Genomic DNA, 27,311 nt, shown 5'->3' with positions numbered 1-27,311 from the left:
TATGGCTACATTGTAATAGTTAATAGGAGACAGAATAAAAAATGGTAAGGGATATAAATATTTTTGAATCAAAGCATAAACAATTCACTGGTGTGGCCTAGGAAGTAACTTCACTTCTGGAGGCTCCTCAGTACTCTGTTTATAGCCACCCATTTCTGAAGCTTTTGACAGGGATTACAGTCAACTCCAGAAATTTAAGAGTAGCAAAACAGAGTGGTCTTCCTGATCTGGTACCTCTCTGTGGAAAACTGACACTAGCTACAAGAGGAGCAGGAACAGACACTAAATATTTATTCTGATAAAAAAGTTCACATGGAATTTCTAGCATAGTTCCACTTACACAAACTGCAATTAAAATACCACAAGAATAAACAAACCAGTCTCTCTTGGAGCTTGGTAGGCAGTGTTAGAAGAAAAACAAACATGAAATCTGCAGTCCTAGGTTTTATGCATGCTACCAAAATGTTTTCGTTTAAAGGTTGATACCAAATGAAAATGTGAGCAAAAAAAGGGAGCAAAATTAAAAACAAGATTAAAATGCCTCTTGCTCAGAATTACTATGCTTTTCAGTATACAGCAAAATAGAAGAAAAAAAAAGTAACAGCCACAGTAGCAAAGTTCATGCTGAGAAAATAAGTCATTAGAACCCAACAAATCCAGTGGTAGTCTTGAAACACATTTTTAAAGTATTTCAACAACAGAGAAAGATAAGAATATAGAGATTTACTAATTTCTTATTAAAGCATCATAAACACCACTTCTTCCATTTTACAGACAAAACCAGCCTGAGAGGCAAAATTTTCTGAAAATTTTGTAGCATTCTCAGTACTACATTTCTCCAAGCCAGAAACTGCATATATAAAAATTTGAGGTTTGAAATACACTTTTCTTCCTGCTTTGAAGTATTTAAGATTAAATGACTGATAGTTTAAAAACATAAGTGAAATAGATTAGAGACAAAAATATACAATATATTTTCAAGCATTATATTTTCAAATTCAATTAGTAGCTCATTGATACACATAGGTTTTCTTTTGGGTGGTCTGAATGCCTACTCGATTAAAAATTCCCAGCATCCCTGACAAACTGACTTTTACATGACTGAGAAATTGGTAAGTCCAATGACAAAAAGGCAGATGGTCATTATTTTTGTTGTCCTAAATGCAATGCATTACCTTAAACAAAAATAAAAAAGGTTGCATTTATCCCCAAAACTTAACTTGCCATTTGAACAAGCAAATACTACTGATTTTAGAAATACACATGTTAAAAGTGTATCTTGGTATTAGTGAAATGTAAAAGTTCAATACATTAATATTTATAAAGCACTGCATGAATGCAAGTTAAATTAATTCTTTAAATCCAAAAAAGACGGTACCCATTTGCATTTCAACAAGTGAAACTTTTCCATCCATTTGACAGAGACAAGACTATAAAAGGTCTCAAATTTCTCCAATAAAAGTGGAAATTACATCTCAATATTTCGTCAGAGATTAAAAACAGAATTTTAGATGAATTATCTGATACAAAGATGGAAGTGAGGGTGCTGCTTCAAGATCTACAGTAGAGCACTTTAAGACAATTAAATGATTTCCCTGCAGGCAATGTCTTTTCAATCCAAGCTAATGACATCATTTAAGGAGGATGGTCCATTTAACTGAAAGGATCTTTTACAAGGCAGACAGACAGAAGGCAATCCGGGAATGTTTTCAAGGACTTCCCATATTTCAGAATTATAATGGTGAAATGCCTACATCAAAATCTTAAACTCAAGCATTAATCAACAAAATGAAAGGCTAATTTTATAAGAAAAATGTAATAAAACTCATTTTAAGAAGTTTTCCCTTCATTATTTTTTCCTTTAAAGGAACCAATTCTCTCCTAATGGTAATTATGCTGCTTTGGAGTAATGATAATACTCAGACAGCTCAGTTTTAGGCTGCTGTTTTTAAAGTGAAGCCAAATCACTTCAGTCACTTGCAAGTTGAAGAGTAACTTTTATAAACTTTTCCACCAGTTTATGTAAGTTAGCTGTGATCTTTCAGATAGAAAGCATTATACTATTGCCTCCAGAATGTACTTTACTACTTTTGGTATGGTCTATATACCAGCCTTTAAATGGCACCACCACCTTTTTCATAAAAGAAGAAAAAAGCAACACCCTCAAATGAACCAGTAAGGGAAAACTGACAGGTTTAGTGTCTGTATCAGCAGTTTAATGCACTGCTATAACTCCTGGGGAGGGGTGGGGAGGGTGTTGGGGTCCTATACCTTGTATTATCTAAATTATTTTCTTGATATTGAAAAATCAGAGCAGAATATGCTGTTTTCTAAACAGTTAAAGGAACACCAACATTTTCATATTAAAATAATATTATTAAAACTAAGACATTATACAAAACTACAAACACCTCTTGTACTTCAGAAGGCGGCACCAGTTTAAACCCAATCAAAGACAGTCTTTTTACCATTTACAATAACACTCAAAGCCATGGAAGTTGTATACACATTAGGATGACATCTGTTAATAAATGATGTGGTTCTGAGGACAGAAAAAAAAAGTTTACCCTATGTCCCTTTAATATCCATTTCAAATTGTCAAAAACTTCAGAAAGCTGGAAAGTGTGAGACATAACGGAGAGATCTTACCATGTAAGCAGGAGCTAGAAAATGTAGAACTAGTCCTGGCTCTTAACCAGATCCCTTTTGCAATCTTGGACAAGTCAGAGCTACTTTGCCTCCACTGCTCCTCTTCATAATAGAGAAGCAGTATTCACATCTTTCTAGAAATGCTGTGAAATGTTGTTGGTTTCATAACATTTAAAAAAAAATATTTACAGGGAAAAACATTTCATTTTCTGGACTGCTGTGCCACTTTACTGTTTCTCCCCCGCCTCACCCCTACACACACACACTTTTTCAAAGTAATGTAAGCAGTTGGAGGGAGGGAGAGAGAAGGGGCGGAGGGAAGGTTACAGCATGTATAAGACTAGGATGTCACATATGTACTGATTGATGCATTTCACAGAAAACTGCATACTTTCTTCTGTGACTCCTATAGCATACATCAGATTGACAGAGAAAAGATGAGGAAAAGACATGAAAGAGGATCTTTACAGTAAACAGTGAGATGACTCTGAGTATCTAAATGAAATTATTTTCCAAGAAAAACAATTTTTGATCCTAATAACATTGCCTTCTCCCCCCCTCCTTTTTAAATATAAAATCAGATCAGGTACAAATGCTGTTATCTAACACATATGAATAGCTCACTGAAAATGGTGGTGGTTCAGGACATACACCAATATCAAAGCCAAAATTTTCCCTCAGTTTGAACACACACTTTTTCAATTCTCACTGTCACTCAAAAAACAAATATCAACTGTAAAAACTAAGTGGTTTTAGTTTAAGGACTTAACTGAGCTTTTGTCACTCCACCTTCTTCCCCACATCAAGAACATGAGTATCCTGCAGCGGTAAACAAGTAGCACAACAAAAGAATGCTGACTATTCAAGCCTGAATATAGTAATATGGAAATAATAATAAGTAAGTGGCAATGCACAGAATAATACCACTGTGTTCCTAACCACCTGGGCTTTTTCTTAGTTGACAGTTACATTTCTAGTAAAGGAGGAAGATATTTATATGGACTTCAACTGACATGACAGATTTAATTCCAGTCCCTGCTACACACATTCTGTACCACCTAGGTCCTCCACTAGTATATTTGCAGATCTGTTTCCAAACCTTTTCTCCCACTTTTTGTTTTTATCCTGCTTAGGTTCTCTGAAGCATGGACTCATTCAAATTAAGGGCACATACATACAGTGGAGGATTCTAAAACTGCCTTGATCCAATGAAAATAAGATGACACATGAAAAATACATTACACAAATTTATTGGCACTTAGCCAATTTTCATAGCTTTTTTCATTTTTTCACCCTAAAAGCTAAAGCACAGCTTCAGTTTGTACATAAACTGAACTCCCATAAGCAGCCAATTAATATAGGACCAGCAACAAAACTGTATCAAAATAAAAATCTAACCATTATAAAGGTTCCTTTTGATATTGGTTCCCACAAAAGTATTTGCATCTACAACGGTTATGCTAATGCACTGTCAGATTTCCTCGCATAAATGTATGATCTTCTAAAAATAATATATTTTGACAACAAATTATTGAAAAACACTTGACAAAATTGTGCTAGAGAACGCTACATGGAAGCTAGTCAGTAACGTGAGAGCACTAAAGGACAAGACTCCAGGATCAACTTCTTCATGCATTATTATAACAGTATGTGTCTTTATATCACTACCAAAGCCCATTTCTGTGCAAGATTAGAGGTATATTGAATTAATAAAATTACTAATCACTGTTCTATTTGTTCTTATTTCATGAACATCATTTTATTGAATAGTATATGTATTAGCCAATAAAACATACTGGCAAAAGAAGTTGCTTCTGGGTATGGAAGGCAAATACAACACAGAAAGATAACTTTGTTCAAAATATTAACAAATCACTGGTATATTACTTAGAACAATCTTACAGATGAAGAAACTAACATGAAAAAGCCATCAGAGCTAGACAACTGACTCTCAGTCCCAAAGGATCCATGAAGAACTACAGAGGATCATCAATGTAAGTATCAAACCAAAAGGACAAATTATGGCCTCACCTGTACAGCAGTGGGAACCAGAATAACTAGTTATGTTGTAAACACACTCTTCTTTATAGCAGTGCTATCTTAGAATAGCATTGTTCTGGTTTAATTGTTAAAAGGCAGGGGGAGCCCAAAGAACAATCTAAACTGCTCCAGTTCTGAGCTACTCAATTTATTTCTCAGTTTTAAGGTAATTATCATTGTTTTAGCTTGTTCAGTTTCACACAGATGATTTTCAGGTTTTTAAACATTTTGACTCAGTAGATTTGCTTTTTGTTCACCTTCTTGGATTATATTCATGATGTTCTTCATTGAAGGCTATTTTTAATGTAAGACCTGAATCATCACTAACTGCAGATACAGTGAAGAAATTCTCTACCTGACATTCCTGAGAAGACACTAATCACAGAACTTGGAAAAGGAGAACTCAGATGAAAAAAGACTGGCCAAGAGACTTAATTAAGGTACAGACACTCAAGGCTCTTTCCAAAACATAGCAAGCAGCTATTTGGTACCAACACAGTACAGTATGAATCACTGCACCTCATTATTATTCCCTAAAAAGGAAAACAAAACGAAACAAAAACTCCCTCAAAACGTCTGTTTCCAAAGGACAAAGGCAATTAACAGGGGGGGTGGGGGGGGGAAGATCCAATCCAATGACAGTGTATTAGAGTGGCAAGGGAATTTAAAGATGCCATATGCATTAAGTTATATTCCCTAAATTAGGGCTTAAAGACAACAAGAATTGTAGATTCCTCAGACCTGTTCAAAGTTAAATTTAGCCCAGGCTGAAAATGTCCTGGGAGCACAACAAAACTGGATTAATTTCCCTTCTCAACATAAGCATTTGTAAAGGTAGAAATCCTTGTAGATTCTATCTTGGAAAAGGAAAATAAAATGCCACTAATAAAAACATGGTAGTGGCTTAGTTGTGGCACACAGTCTACCCAAAAATAGGCATAGCTGTGCTGCCTTCATTCTTCATACATTTGGTGTTCTGCACATCATAAAACATTCCTTTTTTTCTGCCTATCTTGAGCTATACAACCAAAAATGATCCATAATAATTTTATACAGACTTCTTAACATAATCCAAGAGATGCTTCTACAGAATAATAAGAAAATAAATAAATAAAATATTCTTTCTATGTATTATGGTTATGTTCCTACACAAGCCAGTTACCCAATATCTCAATGACTGTTAATGAAACTGAAAGCCTAATTAGCAAGATGAGGGGAATAACCCCAGCATTCTGGCCCACCTCCAATATGAATAATTGCATCTACCTATGCAAAATCCCCCTTGTCATTTCAATTAGGTGAGATATTCCTCATACCCTTCTCTTAAATCGCTGGGTATTGTTTATGGTGCCATTGTAAAAGCTACTGCATTCTACCCTAGGTATAGTTGTATTTTGATAGTAGCAATGTGGCAATTCCGACATATTTTAGTTACTCTGTTCAAAAAGCCTAGTGCTTGCAAAAGGCTCTCTGTTATTAAAAAAAAAAACAAACAACCCACAAAAAAACCCCCCACCCCACTAATTCATGGTGCATATATTATTAAAAGAAGTATAATACCTGTGTAGAACACAGGTAACACCTTAACAGGTATCAAGGTACAAAAATAAGTCAACCAGGTGTAAGCATCTCTTTCTTTGGCAATTCAGCAGCATAACAAGCAGCCACCTTATCACACTATCACAACTCTGAAAGTCTCAGAAATTAAGCTAAAGCTAACATCTCTGCCTACTGACTGTGAAATCCTACCAGTATGTTAAAACACCCTTCTAAAAATGTATATATACACACATCAAATTAGCAAGGAAGAGAATGAAGTCAGTCACCAATCAGCCCTTCCAGGGCCTCCAAAACAACAGTTGCACCCATTTCTTCGCCTTGCTTCCTGCTCAGCAGATGCACACGCCAAATACTTGTTCCCCAGAACAGCCACTGATTCCCCCTCATCGCTTTCATTTTGTCTCACTCCCCCACCATCCCCCAAATTCTCTAAAAAGCTTAAATTTTGGATTATGATTTATTTAAAATTGTTCATCTGACTAAAAAAGAATTCCTACTTGAAAAAGGATTTAAAACTTTGGTAGGTTTAATGTTGACTTAGAGGGACATCTGGGGTTTATTATTGCCTCACCATATCAGAGAGCTTTCTTCCTCTCCTCTTTTGGCTCTGAATTGCCACTGAAATGGTTATTAGTAAGTAAACTCCTGGATGCTTACATTAGCCATGCTAATACGGCCCACAGTCCTTTTATTGTGCACTCCTGCTTTAACTCTCCCTATCCCTTAAAAGATACAGTTTTAACAGACTATAAAATCCACTTAGAAAAGTACTCACTGTTTTTAGTTATGAAAGCTAAAAGATATCTTTCATTTACAAAAATATGCAAGTAGATATCTGCATCAAAAATCCACGTTAACACTAACTGTACTTACTATTTCATGCAACATTTCAGTAACCACATCAGCAATTTATTGCTCCGCTATGGCGGTATGGAAACTTCCACAATAAAATACAGGCCAGGAGTGAAAAGAGCTGTAAAACCATAAAAAAAAGTTTGCTTTTTTCTTGCCCTGGTCTCCTAGGACTGTAAATCTCAGGCTTTCTTTTTCCTAAATTGTCTTTTTTCAAGGATTACCAGTGTTATAAATACCTTTGCCTTCTACCGACTAGACACATTTTCTTCTGTAGACTCACTTCCTGTGGGAAATGTTACATTGAAAATTACACACGTGCACGCACTATTAGAATTGTGATCATTGCCACACTTCTGTTAATATATTAAAAAAAGCACTAAGAATAGAACAGCTTTCACTTTATCATTATCTTCTATAAAAGGAATACCACTCTTGCATGGGAGATAGTAATATACATATTAAAATTTATTTCAAAATACAGTAGAAATTAATTTCCATTAAGTAGACCTGCTGGGGAAAAAGCTGCACACACCAATGATTAAGCGTAAGTGTACATCCTTCCTTTAAATACGCATAGCAGCGATAGCTTAGATGTAGGAGTTCAAATCATGGCCAGTCTTGCTGCATATACAAATTTGCATCAGGCAATGCTAAATTAAGAAGCATCTCTGATAAGTTTACAAAAGACAAAGAAAAAATTGGTTGTAAACTCTTCTGCATTGCAAAGATGTCTTTTGTCTGTCAATCAACAGAAAAGTATTATTCCACCATCACAAAAGGCAAACCTTTGGAGGCAGTATAGGTCTGTGTGTTGTGCAAATGTGCAGTTGCTAAGAAGCAAATATGCTTCTCTTCTAATCAAATAGCCCAGCTCAGCAATGCTGCTGGCTTGGGGCAAGAAGCAAATTCCACCAGCCACAAACTTAGAAACAGTCTTGAATTATTTGTTGCTGACCGCTGGCTGAACCCTGTCCTGATGAGCACCATCACCATTAGCCACTTCTCAGTGTATTCCATCAACCAATGGCAATAGCAGCATGCTACAGCTCAGGCTGCAAGGAATTGATCAAACAGGGTAATGAGACTATTTCTTCATGGAGGTTATTTTAAATGAATATAAATATTTTCTTTCTACATAATTTGCCACAAAAGGTCACTGAACTCCCTGCGATTCTAAAGAAAAATGCTGTGGTATCCCCTTTATATATTTGAGTTAGGATATAGCCAACAAACAATTCCGGGCATTTTTGATGATCGTGTAAATCTTAATGAGGTGGCATCCCAGACAATTGATTAGCGGCAACATTTTATCTTCACATTTAGTTACGAACAAAAAGAAGATTTGGTGCTATTTTAGAAAATCATTATATACCTACACCCTTAAAATCTTCCATGAGAGAATATATTCTGTGAACCTAAAGACTTACACTTTTACTATTACAATAGATCATACATATTTAGCTATGCTTGCCATACTTTGATATTATAGCCCTTTCTATAGATTCTTTCAACTGAACTCATATGGGTAAAAATACCCACTTTGTATCAGAGTCAAGTTACTGATAAGGAGACCCACATTCAGACACCCTGTCTGTCATTGTCGTCTTCTTTTAAAGACTACTATAAAGAGACACCAAGAGATCCTTGAAATTTAATTCAAACCAACTGCTACAAAAACCTCACCAAGGCTCTCCTTGCACCATGTAAGATTTTTAGTCCTACCATTTCCAGTACTGGACAATTTCTCCAGTGCTGGGAAAGCACAATAATAATTATTTAAATACCAGTTTAATAGTATTATATTAACAAAGGCATTACACTAGGGTAGTACTAAGACTATGATAAATAAATAGTGCTTATTATTTTCTACTTTTAGGGATAATAATATAAAAATATTCCCATAGGCCAACTAAACACAATTGTTCATGTTTGAGAGTTCACAAGGTTACGTTACCTTGAACAACTTTAAGAAAATACTTTCAACACAAAAGAAAATTTAGATTTACACCCAGGGATGAGTACAATTCATTAATCTGAGACACAGCACTTGAAAATGCTGGTTAAAATAAAAAGTAAAAAAAAAATATATAAAGGACTTAAAATTAGTTAGCCTTGTCCTGATTAATAAGAGTCCACTTACATAATAATAGAAAGCGCTTTGGATTTATTTTTTTTATTCACCCAAAATATTCAAAGCCATTTTTTTTAAAGCAGAATAAAAATGTCTTATCTGAAACTCTGTTCTTCATATTTTGCTGGGATCCTCAGGCCTTTTTTTTTTTCCTTAAATGAATGTTTCTGACCAGTATATGAAATAAAAATAAAAAAATAATTAAGAAATTAATAAGAACAATAACAATTACAAAAAGAGTTTAGTTCAAGAGGATTCTCCTCCTGCCTCCCATCCCCATTAAAATACTATTTACAGAGCTTTCTTTTATCTTTATCAATACCATCATTATATCTTGTATGGCAATGAAATGCATCTAAGGCTTGAATAGAATAAAGCAACTCAGATGTGCTTGTTCTACCGAGCCACCATTTCTAGATTTTTTTAAAAAATTTTTTTTAAGAAAAGTTGACAAAAATAAAACGGTAGTTCTGTGATAAAAAAGATAGCTTGCTTGGCTGGTTATTCCAAAACAGAAAGGTTGTTTCATCTGTTACACAGACCCTACAAATTTTTATTGTTTATCCATAATTTCTTTAAAAAGTGAAAGTTCCCAAAAATAAAAAGTAGACAATTCTACACTAACATTGAAGATCTATAAAAATCTCTGAAAGGACATGATGCTAGTACTATTCAAAAAGTACACAAATCCTGGGAAACTGTATTTTAAACATGGGTGGAGGAAGCCAATTGATACATAAATCCTAATTTTTCCTCAAAGAGATCCCATATTAAGTCCTAAATTCCTTAAAAAAAAAAAAAAAAAAACCACCAAACCAAAACACAGACACCACAGTATAAGTGGTCCCTTACAACACCTATAAAAAATAATATTCACTTGCAGGGGGGCGGGGGGATGGTGGAAGTCAGCACCCACCAGCAGAAGACATCTCATCCGCGGACTAACATTTGACAAAAATCAGTGGAAACAGCCAAGAAGCCAATACAACTTCCAGTGCCAAGGAGCCAGATGGCACTGCTGGAAAAATTATATCTACAGACTGGCAGCTTGATCCCATGATTATTGCCCAAGGGAGGAGGAAGAGGAAAACAAGAGGTATTTCAGTCTGACGGAGTAAATCAATTATCACCAGCTCACTATGGCATTTTCACATTATTTTTATACCGCATTCTAAATATCGCTCAAATGAATGAGAGCACTGGAAGATTCCAGCAATCTGAGACAGAAAAAAAAAAGGTATGCCATATATTAAAAAAGCAATATGTACTTAAATGCACCTCTATCAACTGCATCACATAGTCCATATTTCCAAATGAAATTTGCAGATATGTTGAGGTTAACAAGTAAAGACAAAGTTTTTATTTTGCAGGTTTTATTTTCCACCTAAAATTCCAAACGTTATCTATACAGATTACAGGAAAAAAAAAAACCTCTGCACTTCTCAATGTTATGACTACATTCTTTTGTGTATTTTCAACTCTTAACTTGCAGTGATTTTACACACAAAATTACAGAATAACCATTTTGCTAAAATATTCCAAAAAGCTTTGATCAAAAAGTTTGTGGTAGTCTGACCAATTATTTTTCTGTTAAAATACAGTATTAAAGGAAGCTTCTGAAGAAGGTGTTAAAGGGAGAAAAATTACTCCACTCCTACTTTCATATAAGGAAAGCTGTTCTAGAATCAAAAAGACAAACTTTTTCCCCCTGACCTTCATATGCATACATATTCAAATTACTAAACACAAAATAGACAGAACTATAAGAATGTGTTAGACTCTCCACCTGAAAACAGGCAAGGTTAACTTTTTTTTTTTAATTTGAAGTCAATGACAACACTTCCATTAACTTCTTTTACAGGCAACAGTAATAATAAGGCCCATTTTCCGTATCCATGCTTGCGAAAGAGTAATTTATGTTACCTACCAAAAAGACTTGGACCACCTTCACTTCAGTTGTCTCCATCCCATTTTCATCTTATAGCACAGCCATGTACACAGTCCAAACATCCTCCTGCCCCCAGTCACGTTTTTTCAACACTAATCCTTTCCCCTTACCTCTTCAATGCAAAGTGGTGATACACAAGTGCAGATACGTGAAGCACATAATAAACTAACTGCATCTTTGAATATGCATTGTGCGTATTTACACATCACCCATGTCCCTATACAGAAATACAAAATTTGACTGCTGACAAACAAGAAAAAAGATGTTTTACATTAAGATTAGGATATCTCTGTAATGTTACTATCAGGCTGTGATGTACTTTCCCTTAATGAATGTGTGTTCAGGTAGACAGAGTATATTCAGAAGGCGGCACGGAAAATCTTGTTTAGACCAGAAGAGGTTTTCCTCCATTTTATAGTATAGGATCATTCCTAATTCCTGGCCCAAAATGGGGCCTCAACTATTTCTGACTACCAGCAGTAGAAAAGACAGGGCTAAGATCCGCATGAGATATTACCTGTCATTATTGCAACAGTTAGTGGTGAATAGGCTCTGACTAATATTAGTTAAGAAACTGCAGTAATAAATTTAGTTTGGAGAAAAGATGGCATTCAGCATTTTTAGTCTGCTACTCTAAAGTCCTACTCTTGTAAGTAATCCAAGTAAACATCTATGAAGAATTACTGAGGAAACTATCAGTCAAACTAACACTGTCTAGTGACAGATGTCCAAAGGAAGTATGGTTCCTGCTGCAAATTTTTAAGCAGTGAACAGTACCCGCAACATCTTCTTGGTAAGGGCAATAATGAACTTGCCCATATAGTGGATATGATAAAGATTTAATTTACAAATTTTTTTCTTTGCAAAACACTTTAATAAACGTTTTCATGACATAGTTTTTACTTTTCCATTCAAAGTTTTTACTTTTCCATTCAAATTTAATCTCAAAATTCACAAATATTAATCCACTGCAACCTCCCTTTTATTTAAAAGGAAACAAACCCAAATCCACTAAATTAATGCCTGGATTGCATGACGCCTGACAGAAAATAGGCCCTTTTTGTACTTTCTTAAGCTCTACAGGTACACTTTGCACCTCTACAGAAACTAGTAATCACTTAAAACACAAAAACAGGAATATGGGAAATATCTTTTTCTGTTCATTAGTAATACTTACTTTTATTGCAAGGCTGTATTTTTTTTTTTCAGTTGGTTCCTATATACAGGCATCATCCTTGACATGGAAAACATGAAGTACCACACAGAGCATTGTTTTACATATTTCTGATCTAGCCTAAAACAAACCATTATGTTTTTGTAGAGTTTATTCTCCCCTGAGATGTCTGGGGCTACTGCATAGTACATGCTGGACGCAGACCCATTTTCCTGTCATACTTGGTAGATATCAGGAAGGAAAGATGCCTCTTGCCTTGAATACCAAGCAGCAACAATCTGTTGGACTTGCTCACCTCTGGAAAGGTACTAGAAGAGTACCCTCCTCAAGGTGCCACTGAAGTAGCGTGAAGCAGTGCTATCATCTACGATTGATGCATCTGTCTGTTTCTGGGAGGGAAGGAGTAAGGAGTAATGGAAGCTGACTTGCCACTACTGCTTGGCAGGAGCAAGAGGAATTACAGGGAAATCAGAAGGTAGAAATTCACTCAGCTGAGGAAAGCATTAATAAGGTCCTAAATCCATAATTAACAGGCTCCAAAACACACTTGAAAAGCTTATCACATATCAGAGAGGCTGAGGAAAACCTTCCCTCTTCCTTTTCATTTCAGCTATTTGTGATGTATAAGAACCAATCTAGAAAAACATTAGGCCAACAAGCAATATAAAGTAAATAGAAAAATCTATTGCACTTCAGCTGTTTTGTGGTGTTTTTTTACCATAATATTGTTAGATATCTTGAATAAAATTATGATCTAATATGAAGAAGAAATGGGTTAAGCAGATCATTATTTGTTTTTTATTGTGGATATTGTCCTGTGTAGTGGTGGAGCATACATGGCTGTTTTGTTATTGCTCAGTCACTGAAGCAACATAGATGAAATAAAATGAGCAACAAACCATGTCATCTCTCCCATGGGAGAAAGGTAAATGTTAAAAGAACACAGGGGTTTATTGTTTAATAGGAAGTTTTTCATCATGATAATTAGAAGTTCAAACGTTTTAGTATCATCAATTTGTACACACTGTTAACCTACATGATGCCATTTTTAACTTTATTGTTGACTTTAATAGGCCAAAATTTCACTTAAAACTTCTGCTTCCTATCAGAAATTAATCCGTTCTGTTCTGTGCAAATGGTTTAAATCAAAATTAATTAATTAGCTTTGCATATTTCACATGCACTTTTTTTTTTTTTTTAACTTCTTGCTTCTCCAAAATAAGTCCTTGCTGCTATATTCACTGCTGTGGATCCTACAAATGAACAAACAAGCAAGCACTTCAGCTGCCTGTTCTTTTAATAAGGTTCCAACAGCAGTTACATGTGGAAAGTTAAAGATTCTTCTTAGTCTTCAAATATATTCATGACAGAAGGGGAAATTAAAAAAAAAGGAAAAACACCATTATTGTGTCCTTTATGGACAAAACAGAGTCAAATGTCAACAGACTGACAAGAAGAGTTTACGGTGTGTATCCTCTACAAGCAAGTACAGTGCAGCACTGCAACAAGCTGCCTGGGGAAGACTGAAGTTTACCATTAGAGATTTTTAGGAAAGATGAGACAGGTGTCTGCCAAGAAATGTCTCAAGCATGCTAAAGGTGATACACTGACTACTTAAGGTCCCTCCTATCCAACAAGGAGTTGATCTTCTTCACAGCTTTTGACAATTTCAATAAAGTTAGCACTCTCTCTCTCATTCGTTAAGCAAACAGATTTGGATCTGGGAATTTATGCACACATGGTCCCATGTGTACTAATATTCTCATAAACCGAATTTTTAAAATACGCTTCACATTTTAAGTTCCTCTTTAGTATGTTTTACTTTTCATTGTGTTCCATCAACTTGTAAAAGACTGTATTCTGGGTGACATCTAAATTGTCCATAAGTGTCTCAGCCTAATTCCCTAGTGATGCATCCTTCCTCTGACAGCCTCATCATACCACATTGGAAATTCTAGACTTCAGTCCTCCTGCTTGAGATTGAGTTGCTAATTACGATTTCTTAGAATTCTGAAAGCAACCTTTCTGATCAGTTGTATTACCTTTTCAGCTGGAAATGTCCCAGAAATGCAAAATCATAATACATTGCAATACATAGTATTTCCTCTGCCATACAACATCTGTTCAGACACAGCAAGAGAGTCTACTAAACTGTTGATGAAAACATAGAATTACCTACATATATCAAAATAGTAAATTACATTATTACCCAGTCACAATTCTGACAGTAACTAGCATCCTCTCAAAACAAAGTTGGCATGCCAAAGTCCAGTCTTCACCCATTCCCCGTGGCACTGATGCTATTGCCCTCCTGCCGGCTCCTAGTAAGTGTATAAATTAGAAGTCACCTTTTCTCACCAAAGATTAAGTGTCCCTGTAAAACTAGATCTTACCTCCCCTCAATATGATCTTTTTTAATCAAGCTTGAATATTTAAAGAGATATAAGGAATAAGAAAATGCATGTTTTTCTGCCTTCAAAGAGATCTAACCTATGAGAAAAACAAGACTAATAAAGAAGTTTCTCACTTCTTTGAATGGCTGTCATGCGCTTAGTTTGGAACTCTCTCCAGTACTGCAAAGCAAATAACTAATCTCCTAGAACAACTCAGGTACACTTGCAATGCTGTCTTCCCCAAAACAACCAAACATCCTCTCCATGTACATGATTATGATACTAAAATAGCTGTAAACCAATACAAGACTGGGGGGATAGGAAGGGCAAAATGAGAGAGAAGAGGACAGAAAAAGCCTAGCTGCATTTTCCATTCTCCAACCTTTGCTAACTTAGTTGCTAATACTGCTTAACTGGCTCAGTGATGGAACACAGTTTTTGCTTTAATATAGTGTCTCAAAAATAAACTCAGTAGGAATGTAGTTGAAGAAAGTGGGAAAATACTCGTATATGCATTGTACATAAAAATAAGGTCTTACGCTGAACTCTACCCTTCTTCAGTGACAGTATTCAAACATTTATGCCTACCAAATAGGGAAAAAATTAAAAAAAAAAAAAAAAAACTTAACCAGTACTTGTATTTGAGACTTAAAATATCAAAAGCAGCACACAAAATTTAGTCACGCAATTTTTCATTCTCACCTGATCAATCAAAATGCAAAATGTGATGTTCATGCAAAGGAAATACTATAGATCATGTAAAATAGTTGACTCAAGCCTGCAAAGGCTTGTATAGAACTTTTCCAGAGGAGCTGCATGAAAACAAACTGCTAAAACCTGTTGTTTCATACAAAAATTATATCAAGAAAAGCATGCTCTGATGACAAACAGTTAAAAGTAAAACCCCTTCATTTATTCTGATTCCCCCTATTTTGCTTGCTTAGGCCCTACCTTCCTCCACCTCAACTCTGAGGAATTTTTAGTATGAGATTCTCACCCTATTTAACAATTTTCTACTAAAAAGCATATTTTATTCATGAGCTATAGCCAAATATGATAATGTGAAGAGCATACAAGTCCCCAGACACATTTTTAGTACTTCTTTCATCTTTACATGCTCAAGGCAACATTTCTAGACCTTCCACAGAAATTATGATGATCTAAATTATTTTTTCGCAGCATTCACTGTGATCTTTTTAGATCCAGTAATTACCCAATCACATACTCCCTGCAGAGCTAAACAGACATATCTTCTTCAGAAGTGGTTGGTTCACTCACAGTACTTACAAAGTCAGAAAGTTTGTTCCTTTAATACTAATGGCATTTCCTACTATGGAATCGGGTTACCATACCATAAAACAAAAAATTTTACTGTTAAAAAAATCCCTTGAGATCATAAAAGAAGATTACACTGTTAAATAGGAAAGTTTCAGCATGGCATTGAACCTAGATTTAATACCATCCTAAGAAACCTGAAAATTAAATGAAAGAGAGTAACTTTTTCCCCATTAATGTCTCAACCAAAAATAAGTTTGTTACCAACTTTAAAGAAAGTCTTATTATTTCAATTTTTACATATTTTGGTATGCTTTGGTTTTTAACTGATAAAGACATATATTTTCCACTACACACATTCTTCAAAATACAGATGGAAGGGGAGTAAGAATTTACAAGACATAACATTGTTATACAGTGTGCTATACAAAAACCTGTCATTTAAGTTGCAAGAAACCTAGTCATCAATAAGTGAAAAAATACCCCGTTCAAAAATCAATTATGTTGAGTCTTTTGTATAGAGAAGTAGTACACCTTTCAGGCAACTGGTATTAATGAGCAGACATGGCTATAGAATCTCCATCTGTTTTTCTGACAAAGCTGTGACTACTCCAGTCTCTCATTGAAATTCCATTAATCTGGTGCACCAAGGACCAATGCGAAAATCAAAACTCCATCTAACCCTTTATCAGCTCACAATAACCTACAAGTGAACTCTGCCTGTTAGCATACAGCAAGTTATGATTTTGCTATCAATCAGGCTGTTAGCCAATAAAAAAAAAAAAAAAAAATCAAGTTACGAAAGGAGTGCCTGGCAGTGCTGTTTTGTTTTGTCTGTCTTGTTTTTGGGTTTGTTATTTTATTTGGGGGTTTTGTTGTGTTTTATCCCTTTTCCAATTTCTGTAGGGTGTCTGGACATGTAAGCCTATGCATCATTCTCCTTCGTTGTGATTTAATTGCTGCCAGCAATCAAGTCAAAGCATCACTGAAGTGTGCTTGAATTTCATTAGAAGATATAACTTATGCTACTTTCCTACAGTACCTAATAAACCATAAAGAAACCAAAACACATATGGCTTGAGGGAATAACTGGAAAATTAGGTGGCCATTTGGGAACTGAGTGAACTTTTGAACCAGAGGAACAGAGAAAAAGAAATATTAAAAGGAAAGACAGACTTAGAATGCACACAGAGACATGGGGGTTTGACCTTTTCAGTACCTAGAAAATTACATTAGCATTATGAAAAATACATATCATGTTTAGAGTTTATAATCCATCAAAGTTTAGATACTTTGTTAGTGCCTACCATAAGGTAAAAGTCAAAAGGACAACATAACAATCAGATTTGACAAAAGGCCTTTAGGTGACCTGTGCTAATTCAGTTATCCCATACTTATTGTTAAATGGATTATCTCTCTTGTAATTAATACACCATTAGACAAAGGTCACACAAAAACTCCAGGATTTTACAATGACTGTAATGTACACATAATACACTAATTCTTTATCTGTTACCAAGCCGGTGCCTTCACAAATTATATTTTGACAGTAACACTGCAAAGTCAAAGAGTGACACTTTCAGAAGTCATACAAACCTTGCAGTCTAACTCAGGTATATAAAGGTAAATGACTGGTTTTGGGGGTTTTTTTAGCAGAAAACGTATATAAAAGGTTTCACATAAAAATATGAATGGACTCAAATATAAATAAAGAACACCTCAATTTGGTTACCTACAGTTAGGCCCTTCTGTTAATGCTGAGAGCCTTGATCCTACACAAATGAGGTTTTACAGCTGCACAGAGCCCTGCTGAACTAACTGGTAACCATGTAAGATCAAACATCTACCTTACGGATCCAGCTTCTTGAGTAGGATTTAAATATTGAATATTAACAGACTGCTAAAAAACAAAAATACAGTATTAAGCTTCAACAAACCCATTCATGCTTATGAGAACTGAAACAAATGGTGCCTCCAAGGATCAATTTACCTCTTAAAAGATTCTCCCAACATACATTTTCATACTTAGTCTAGGTGGCCAGACTTGAATGATGGACTATACACGTTAAAATCAAAATGGTCTTAGAATGACACACTGAACATTCAAAGAGGAAAACAGAAACACTCCTCTCATAAATGAAAGTATTTACAGATCAAAATCTACCACCTTTTCCTCAACTTTTCCTCATGCTGTGCTCCCACTAGATAATTAAAGAGGATTTATCAAAAAACATAGAAAGACCAGTGAGGTAAAAGCATCTTAAATGTAACATAATCACACGCACTATGTTTCTGCCTAAACTGGAATGAATTAGCCAAGATATTGTTGGGCAGCTATTATACCTAGTCTCATAATTATAACTTCCAAAATAGGCTAAAAATTAATCACCCATCTGTACAAACTCATATGGTATTTCATATACTCTTGCATCAGCTTTCTTCAGCCATTCATTATTTAGGTTTATGAACATTATCACTTTTTTCTTGATTAACTGTTTTGAAAAAAATCTATAATCATATCTCCTATTAAATAGTCATACAATTTTGTCACATACCCACATACAATCAGTACCATGTTACTAAGTTACAATTAGAAATAACGTTAAGATTACGTTTGTAAGCAAAAATAAATACATGGAAAGTTGCATTCATCTGTAGTTTGGAAAATTAGCTTGGGTCTTCTAAAAGCCATATTCAATTTGACTGATAATTACATTTCAACCAGAAGGCAAAAAAGCTTGTTTTTATTTTTTTAACAGAAGGTCACATTGCCAAAGTGCAACAAGCTCAATATAAAAAAAAAAGTGTGATTATTATTGTTACACATTTTACAGAGTTCTGGATATAAAAAAAATTGCGTTATTCTGAATCAGTGGTTAGAAGGTTTATCACTTATGCATGTACTTGACTTATCCCTGTTCTGCAATAGACATAATTTTATACCTCATAAAAGCAATTTATGTTTCCAAAGGGAATAATCTGGATAACATAAAATGTGGAGTGCTATGTTGCAGGAAGCATATTTTCATTCAGCAATTGTATTTCGAGATGGAGCTGCACAGTTTGATCATCATATCATGTCAGAAAACATCATTCACTAGTAAGTCTATCTAACTTCTAGTGCCACAAATTAATATACATCGTTAATTTATTTGTACATATACTTAATTTATTGCCATATATTATCCATAGAAGGTATTTATATTATGTATACAATAAACGAATCTCAAAAATATGGACACTATGCTAAAGCAAGCTTGTTAACTGTTGAAATATTCAATTGTTCATGTCTTCAGAACAGTCGCATTTAGCATTAAATTTAATGAATACAAAATAAAACAACATGAAAACAGCTATGGAGCCTAGATTTTTTTTTTTAAAATACAAACTCAAATTTAAAATTTATATAATGAAAACATTCTACAAAAGACTGTCTTAATGGAAGGAAACATTGTAGGAATAATTAATTTAATATTTTATGAACCTATTCTGCATGGAGTTTGCAGAAAAATATCAATCACATAAACTGTTTCATTATTTATTAGATAAATAATACAGTAAGCCATTAAGTAGCATAATAAAATTAAGCAAGAATCTGATAATGTTGAATTAACAAACAATTTGTTACTACAAATATTCACACTTTTTTAGCCACTGATCTATCTTTTAAAAGATATGCATCTACAGAAGATGCTTTGTTATGAAGAAACATGAGTTTAAAAAAAAAAAAAAAGTAAATTTGAGACAGCTTCACTATGCTCTAGGACCACTAGAGAGAGCTCTTCAGTTCCTTTAAAGGTTCTTGTAAAGGTAAGAAAACTGTCCAGCTGTGATGCTTATCTGTTTGTCTGATTTCCAACACTAACATTCGCATCACCAGGATCTGATTACATGAGTTTGTAGCAAACTGGCAAATCTAGTACGTTCTAAGGTAAACAGTGTCACATACCATCAGAAGGTGCTTCATCCTCTTTATCATATCGGTCAGATGCTATTGAGACACTGTCAGGAGGCGAAGAAAGAGAGCCCTCGGACTCTTCCTCATCTTCCAATTCTGTAAGTCAAAAATACATTGCTAGTTAAAATAGTCTATCATACAAACGCAGACAGAATACAAAGGCAAATATTTTCATTAGCAAGGAGGATACCAATTCCTATCTGAAACAGAAAAAATCCCATTTCTCACGGACTCTGGTAGCGCACACCTCGTACATTCAAGCACAGCTGTGAGCACTTGCTGTTCTAGGGCTACCTTCTAATCGGCCGCATACATGTGGCTGCAGTGGTTTCCCTAAATGCTGTCATATAATGAACCCGTTCCCAGCGCTGCACAACCGACAGCTTCTCACACAGGGGGGGAAAGAAACACACACCATGGCAAAGAGGTGGATAAGGGCAAACACCAGCAGGAAGAGAAACGGGCAGTGCCAAGCACCAAAGTTCTGCCTGCCGGAGTGCAAGAAGGAGCTGCAGCACCTTCCCTCCCAGGAACTGCCAAACTACTTTTGGCAGCAGTTTGTCGCCCTCTGCCCACTTTCGCTTTTCTTCACCATAATTAGGCGCCACTTTGCAAATGTTGTATGTGTATTCCTCACATGAAACTAAAAATGGAATCACATTCTGACAGTACCCCATCTGAACCTGTGGCTTAATGCAGCATTCTGTTGATGAGTTTCTTACACAGCTGAGAGCCCTACAACAATATATACAAAATCTACATTATCAGCTAACCTGTGCACTACACTGATCAGCGTGCATTAAGTGTGAAGGTCTGGGAAAGATAAAGCAAAATCAATATTAGTCGAGGCTTTCATTTAATTAGACAAAATTTAAGTTCCCCCTCCAAAAACTCACTATCTTTTCTGAGTTTGGTTTTTTTTTAAATACTGTCTAGGCAAAGAAGAGGTGGAAAAATAACATAAACTACATTGTTCCTTTAAAAAAATTAAGTCTTGGTGAAGGAGGAAAAACCAATAATTAAATATGATAAAAATCACCAAACCAAAATCGTAAAGCTGATGCTCCAACAGATCAAATGACCTTCCATTTTCTTAAAAAGCATATAAAGCTAAATTGCTCAAGCATTGCCTTTTGGTATATTCATATGCAGAAAGCTTTCCAGAGACCTCCAGACATGCTTCTCTATTCATGTGTTCCCTTTTAGAGCACTGTATCAGATAACTAATTTCTCAGAATCCAAAATAAACCCCATGCATAGTGAAAATATTCTTCTCCACAGATATATGAATAACATTCATCAGTAGGACTGTCTGTCCGTGGCTGAGAGTTTTACCCCTTTGCTTCCCATTTAATAATGGAAAATCATGGAAAATTCAGGGTCTATGCGCAAAAAGCACCATAACTGTTCACAAAGAACAGCAAGTTTTCTATGCAGATAAAACAACAAAGCCTGATTTTTGCTTTGCTGGAGTTCTTTTACATCCCAAGATTGTTGAATACCAGATTGGTTTTCCCTTCATTAATTTAGTATGCTTTTCTTGGGAACGCTTCCTTTCAAGCTGCCATGCCATACAACAACTGCTTTGAATCTGAACCTGACTCCAATCTATTTTTGACACGGCCATCTTCCAGTAGCACTCCAGCCATGGTGTTAATCTGATCAAAATATTTGCATTTCATCACACCTGTCAAACCAATCAAAAGTAAATTATCCCTCTCCAGGATTCACCTCTTCCTCCAAACAGAAAACCAGAGAGCAGATAGCACATGGACAGAAAATACTATGCCATATCTACAACCTGCATGATCATCTTTCACACTTACATGCCAGAGACCAGTTGCCTGTCTCTGTCTATATATATATATATATATATATATATATATATGTGTATATATATATATCTGTGTCTATATATATCTCTTTATTAGACGACAGACTCCATATAAAAACAGCAGACATGATATTTACAACCTATACAGTATCAAAAGTTGTTCCACTCTTTTCCTATCCTAAACTTTTACTAGTACTAGAATGCACAGAATATATAAACCCCCACCTCTAATGCCCTGGTTGTCAGTCAAAAATGTCCTCTTATCAGCTATGCATAAACGTGCTATCATTTAACCTTCATGAAGGTGCCAGCATAAATTTAAAATATTAGGCTGTATTTCTAGAGGAAAACGTTTCCACAAACACCACACTCCAGCACTCAAAATTCATGGGCTGAATAGTAAGAGTAAGCCAAAGTATACCTAAATGAGTAGCACTTATGGATGAAAATAGGCGAGTACACACGTAGGAAGAATATCTCCAGAGAATTTTGCCCCACTCAGCTATACATAATCTCTTTAGAGAAGTTGTGATTCCTTATGTAAGTTTGCATAGCTGCACTCTTACCCTGCTCTTCCATTAAGTCACAATACTACCGATTTCTAATTATGCTAAGGATTTCAAATTCAGTAAACCTTTGTGCTTTGCATTTAAATAAAAGCCAGATGATCTAGAAACAAGGGGCTTTTTAATACATATATACATATTTAGGGCACACTATGTACATATCCTAAATATATACTGTATTTGAAACAACAAAAAACATGAGCGCACCAAACGTAGATTTACAATAAAACAAGTATCTGTCCTAAGTCTACAATATCAAAGTTCAAAATACTCCTAAAACAAAACAAAAAAATTGTTGAGGTATTATAAAGAAAGAAGTTACAAGCTCAGTGCTTTTAGAGAGTTTATAGTCTTCAAAGCATTCTCTAGATCTTAAACCCTTAAATAAAGGCTCGAAGACTTCCACAGGAAAAAGCTCACTGAGAAAGACAATCAGAACAAATATACAGATCCCATGTCATACAACAGTATGTTCAGGTACCCACACGTTTTTATGTAAAAAATGTGGAGAATAGGTCACAGACACTAAATACAGCTACAAGCAACCTGTAGCCCTGCAGGGCTAGAGTAAACAAAAAATCTTCCATTTTTTGTTTTAGATTAAATAAATGTATTTGTAAATGTATATTATACACTGAAATGCAATCCTTAAATCATCTAATTTGTACAGAAGAACTGCAGGCATTTTGATAGGAGAACTAACAATGTGCTTTGGAGCTTTAACAGGCAACGTTTCACAACGTTTTTATGTGCTCACATAAAAGAATGACTACAGGCTAGTATCAACCTTGGTTTTTTGCCTTCTAATTCTGGCAGGGTTAAAAGACATCTTAGGAGCGTATGCTATTAATATATAAGGATATTGCTCCTGACAGTTCATAGAGAGGCTTCCTGTTCATTCTGTGGGGTCTCCTGCATTCTTACTCAGAGTAATCGCTGCCCTTTCTTCACTTCACATGCTCCTCCATCAAGGTGTTGCACTGCAGTTTATACTCCACCTACTGAGGAAGACTAGACAGAATTGCATTTGAAGCTACATGTGTTACTCCTTGAACAGTCAGAGGAGTCAGTGTTGAGCAGCACAAACCACTACTCCTCTCTTCAGGTGCCAAGTACCTAAAAATACACCCGAAAAGCATCAATAAATTAAAGAAAAGCATTCAACTTGCATTTATGTAATAGAAAACCAAACTACAAAGCAACAATGGGCATCAGGTAAATGTATCCAATACAATTTGCAGGCATAATTGAAAGCATTACTGCCTAATCAGACATCTAAAAGCAAAGCATGCTCAAACGAAATGTCTATAGACTCATTAGTTGGCAGCCATTCCATTACAATCACACGTAATGTCAGTAGTGCCTTGAACCTGTGCCAATGACAACAGCATAAATTTTGCATCTCATTTCTGTGGTCATAAAATTAATGATCAGTTTAAAAATACTTCTTTGCAAAAGTTATTGCACAAAGAAATGACATGAATGTGTCCCTGTTACGTAGTCACAAGGATAATTAAGGAGTTGATGCTCATTAATATAGTTTCTTGTTTCCCCAGAATACCGTATGATTTATCTGGAAGTTGAAAAAAAGTTTAATTAACAGTAGATAGTTAACAGTTACAACAATAACAAAAATATGTACATGAACTGACCCTATTCTCCAGTTTCTGCAATTTAAACTAACCTCTTATAGGTTTGATAGCAGAATCAATATTTTATGTTATCTGTAAAAAAAAAAACATAAAATGTCTTTCCTTATTAAATGCTACCTTTTCCATTACAGCTTATTTATTGATTTAGGAAATACTGCATACCAAAGGGTAAGTGTACCACATTAGGACTGGAGCATAAAAGACAAACTCTCCTCATTGTAACAAGGGTTGCACTTCAGTCCCTGCCCCTTATTCTGAAGATTTCCAATGATTTAGTTGGTACAAGCTGAATATAATGAACAGGGCCATATTACTTTATAAGAATCCAGTTTAAAAGAAAAAAAATCCAGACTTTTTTCCCCATCCCAGGAATTCAATTTCTTCTGCAATAGTGTTATTATAGTAATGAACTCCTAAGCATACAGATACTGCTTCAGCCACTGAAGCTAAAAAAGAGCAACCAAGATGTTTCAGCCAATGCCTCCAAAAGAGACTTGCTAGCTCAGGGTCCTCAGATCACTAACACTTTCATTTCATTTCCGAAAAAGTCTAGACAGAGTGATGCATTAAAATTGCTCAAGTATAAACAAAATAAAACAACTCACAAAAATAAAAGACATGTAGGTCAAAACACCCTGCTTCTTGCCATTTTGGGAAGTCCCAAGTCACAGCAGGTTGAAATCAATTCCTCCTGTCTAATCTCTGTTCCGCTAAGAACCCACCAAACAAAGAACCGGATTAAGCCACCAAGCGCATAAATGCAAGGTCCTCACTACACATTTTTTCACAAAAATAACTAGACAAAGTTGCTTTCAAGCTGGCACAGGTATACTTTAACCTCCTGATAGCTGCAGCTGATTTTTTAAGAAGATGCTACTGACCCAATCCACCAGTCATCTTGCAAGACTGGATTCTTCTGACAGCCACTTTCTCAATGTATGCTTTGCCATGCTATCTGCCCCAACACTCATTCCTGAAGAGTCTTCTAGAGTCTCATATTAACACGATGGTTTTTAATGGCTTGTTTTGTAAAGGTCAAGTAGGAATTCTTTGGCAGCTATTTGTTAAAACAATACTGAAACAGCATTAGGTTTATAAGCAAATACGCTCCAAGCAAGAAAAGCAACACAACTTTTACTTGCTGAGCTGCCTCTCATTCTGATGATGCACATCAGGATAAGACCATTTTGTGCTGCACTGGTGGCTGTATCTTGTGCTGCTTGAAATTGCACTTGGCACAGACACTTCACAGATACCAGCTGTGTGTAGCTGAAAGGGACAACACAGTGACTTGCCTACAATGAAACCCTCCAGACTTCCAGGACAGAGTGATATTTGGCACACTTCTAATGCATCTGATGGTCTCTCCAGAAATACGTCATGATGATCCTCAAAGGACTGCCTAACAACTAAGCCGTATCTTTCCCATTTATGGTTAAATACTAACGATGTATTTATGCTCCTGACTGAAAGCTCAAGTGTGTTAAAATACAGAACTCACATCCTCTAATGACCACAAGCTACTGCCTCCCTTCTCAAGTCCAAAAAGACTCCCACTTGCTGCCATTTCCTGAAAAACAGAGTGTACAGAGACAAAAAAGGAAGTATCACCTTCACACGAAACAGAAAAAAAACCCAGAAAATACAAAGCCTTCACATATAGTGCTACTCTCAGCTTGATTATTTCCAGGAAGAAGATATCTCGGGCTCCAGACACTCACTGCTTTGCCAAGAGCCAAAGAGGCATCTGAGTCATTTAAAGTTTCCTACAGGTGCTCCCAGTAATTAGACAGAGAACACCACTGATGCTCTAGAGACACAGGTTTATCTGCTATTATACTACAGTGAAATGAAAATTGAAGTGGACCTTCATCGGTTTTTATCAGACACAAAAGTGGTAGTTCAGCAAATGTCAAATCATACTTTTCTGCATAAATAGTGCCAAAGTCATGTGCTGCAGATCAGATATAAGGTGCACCCAAGTGCTTTATGGGGAACTCGTTCTGCAGATTCCCATACTATGACTTGATTTGGCTAGTATTTTTGGTGTCTCACTTTCAACACTGAGCCAAAACCTTTTGTGAAAAGTGATTAAAAATATATATTTTACTAAAATAAATGCAAAGAACAGATGGCAAGTGAGCTTCAAATGCAAATACAGTTTCTAGGGCTTATAGTGCTTTTGCCAACTTTAGCGCTATTTTTAGCATAAATTGAAAACAAGGTTCTTTTAACTAAACATTTTGGCAGCCATAGTATTGATTCAATTAATCTCAAAACAGAGAAATGCCAAAAACTGTGTTAACTTGGAATCTTTGACAAAGTCGAGACTTAGAAGAATACCAGTCTTATAAAAAATGAATTCAATTTGTATGAAAATTATCTAGTTTTCAAGTTCCTTCCCAATTCTAAGATCTAGAACAGGTCACCTTGAGTGTAACTATGACTTTTTGATTTTGCTTAAACTGCTGAGATGAAGAGTCAAATATTTCAAATGAAAAGAAAAAAAAAGCAGCAGTGTCTAATAGAAAGAGACATTTCTACTGAGTTCCTCAATTTAAGAATAATATAAAAGTAATAAATTTTTAATAATGTAACTTATTAAATAAAAATAAATTTTGTGGAAGTATTAGTGGTTTGGATATTAATATAATTGTACATTTTTGGTCATAAGAACAACATGCACTTTCTTTGTCCATAAATCAACATTACATTTAACTGTAAAAGTCAGTGTAAAATCAGATAATACATCACACATGAGAATTACATATTTTCCTGTACAATTAATTTCATGTCTTCAATTTTCACATGTACCCACTTCCCCTAAAAAGCTTCATTTTTTCAGTGCATAGACACAAAAGATGCTTTTGCCAGCATACTTACTGACCTGACAGACAACATAAGGCAGCTTATTTTTAAGAAGATGCAAGAAAGTCCTCAAGTTCATCAATTTTTTTGCAAAGAAGTATGTATGCACTTTCTGAAAGTTAAGAGATATGCACATGGATGATTTTGGTTTTAAGGAGCCTGGTTCTACTTGTGCACATGCTCTTCAATTTTTTTTTATTCTTTTAAACCTCCTTGCCTTATCTTTATGGAAGATAAGATTCTGTATGCTAGTGGCCAAAGCCCATACAAGAGCTCACATACTATACCTTGGTCAAACTGCCTAGTCACTACATGCAAAGCCAGTGGAACTTCAAGAACATGCAGTGATGAAAAAGAGCAGACTGACAAGCTGATGCCCACAAAGCATACTTGTAGAACAACTCACAA

The 27,311-nt window shown here is 35.3% G+C and overlaps 1 protein-coding gene across 1 annotated transcript in view; it reads right to left on the bottom strand.

Annotated features, from left to right (window-relative positions):
* The window catches only part of SKAP2 (src kinase associated phosphoprotein 2), a 122,827-nt gene that overhangs the window by 78,202 nt on the left and 17,314 nt on the right, over positions 1-27,311 (bottom strand). The window contains exon 4 of the mRNA XM_072854092.1: positions 19,975-20,079. Within this exon, the coding sequence (XP_072710193.1) occupies positions 19,975-20,079 (105 nt within the window). The remainder of the gene's footprint in view (positions 1-19,974; positions 20,080-27,311) is intronic.

This window comes from Ciconia boyciana, chromosome 2, assembly GCF_034638445.1.
Source record: "Ciconia boyciana chromosome 2, ASM3463844v1, whole genome shotgun sequence".
NCBI lineage: Eukaryota > Metazoa > Chordata > Aves > Ciconiiformes > Ciconiidae > Ciconia > Ciconia boyciana.
This window is presented reverse-complemented; position numbering and strand designations above follow the sequence as displayed.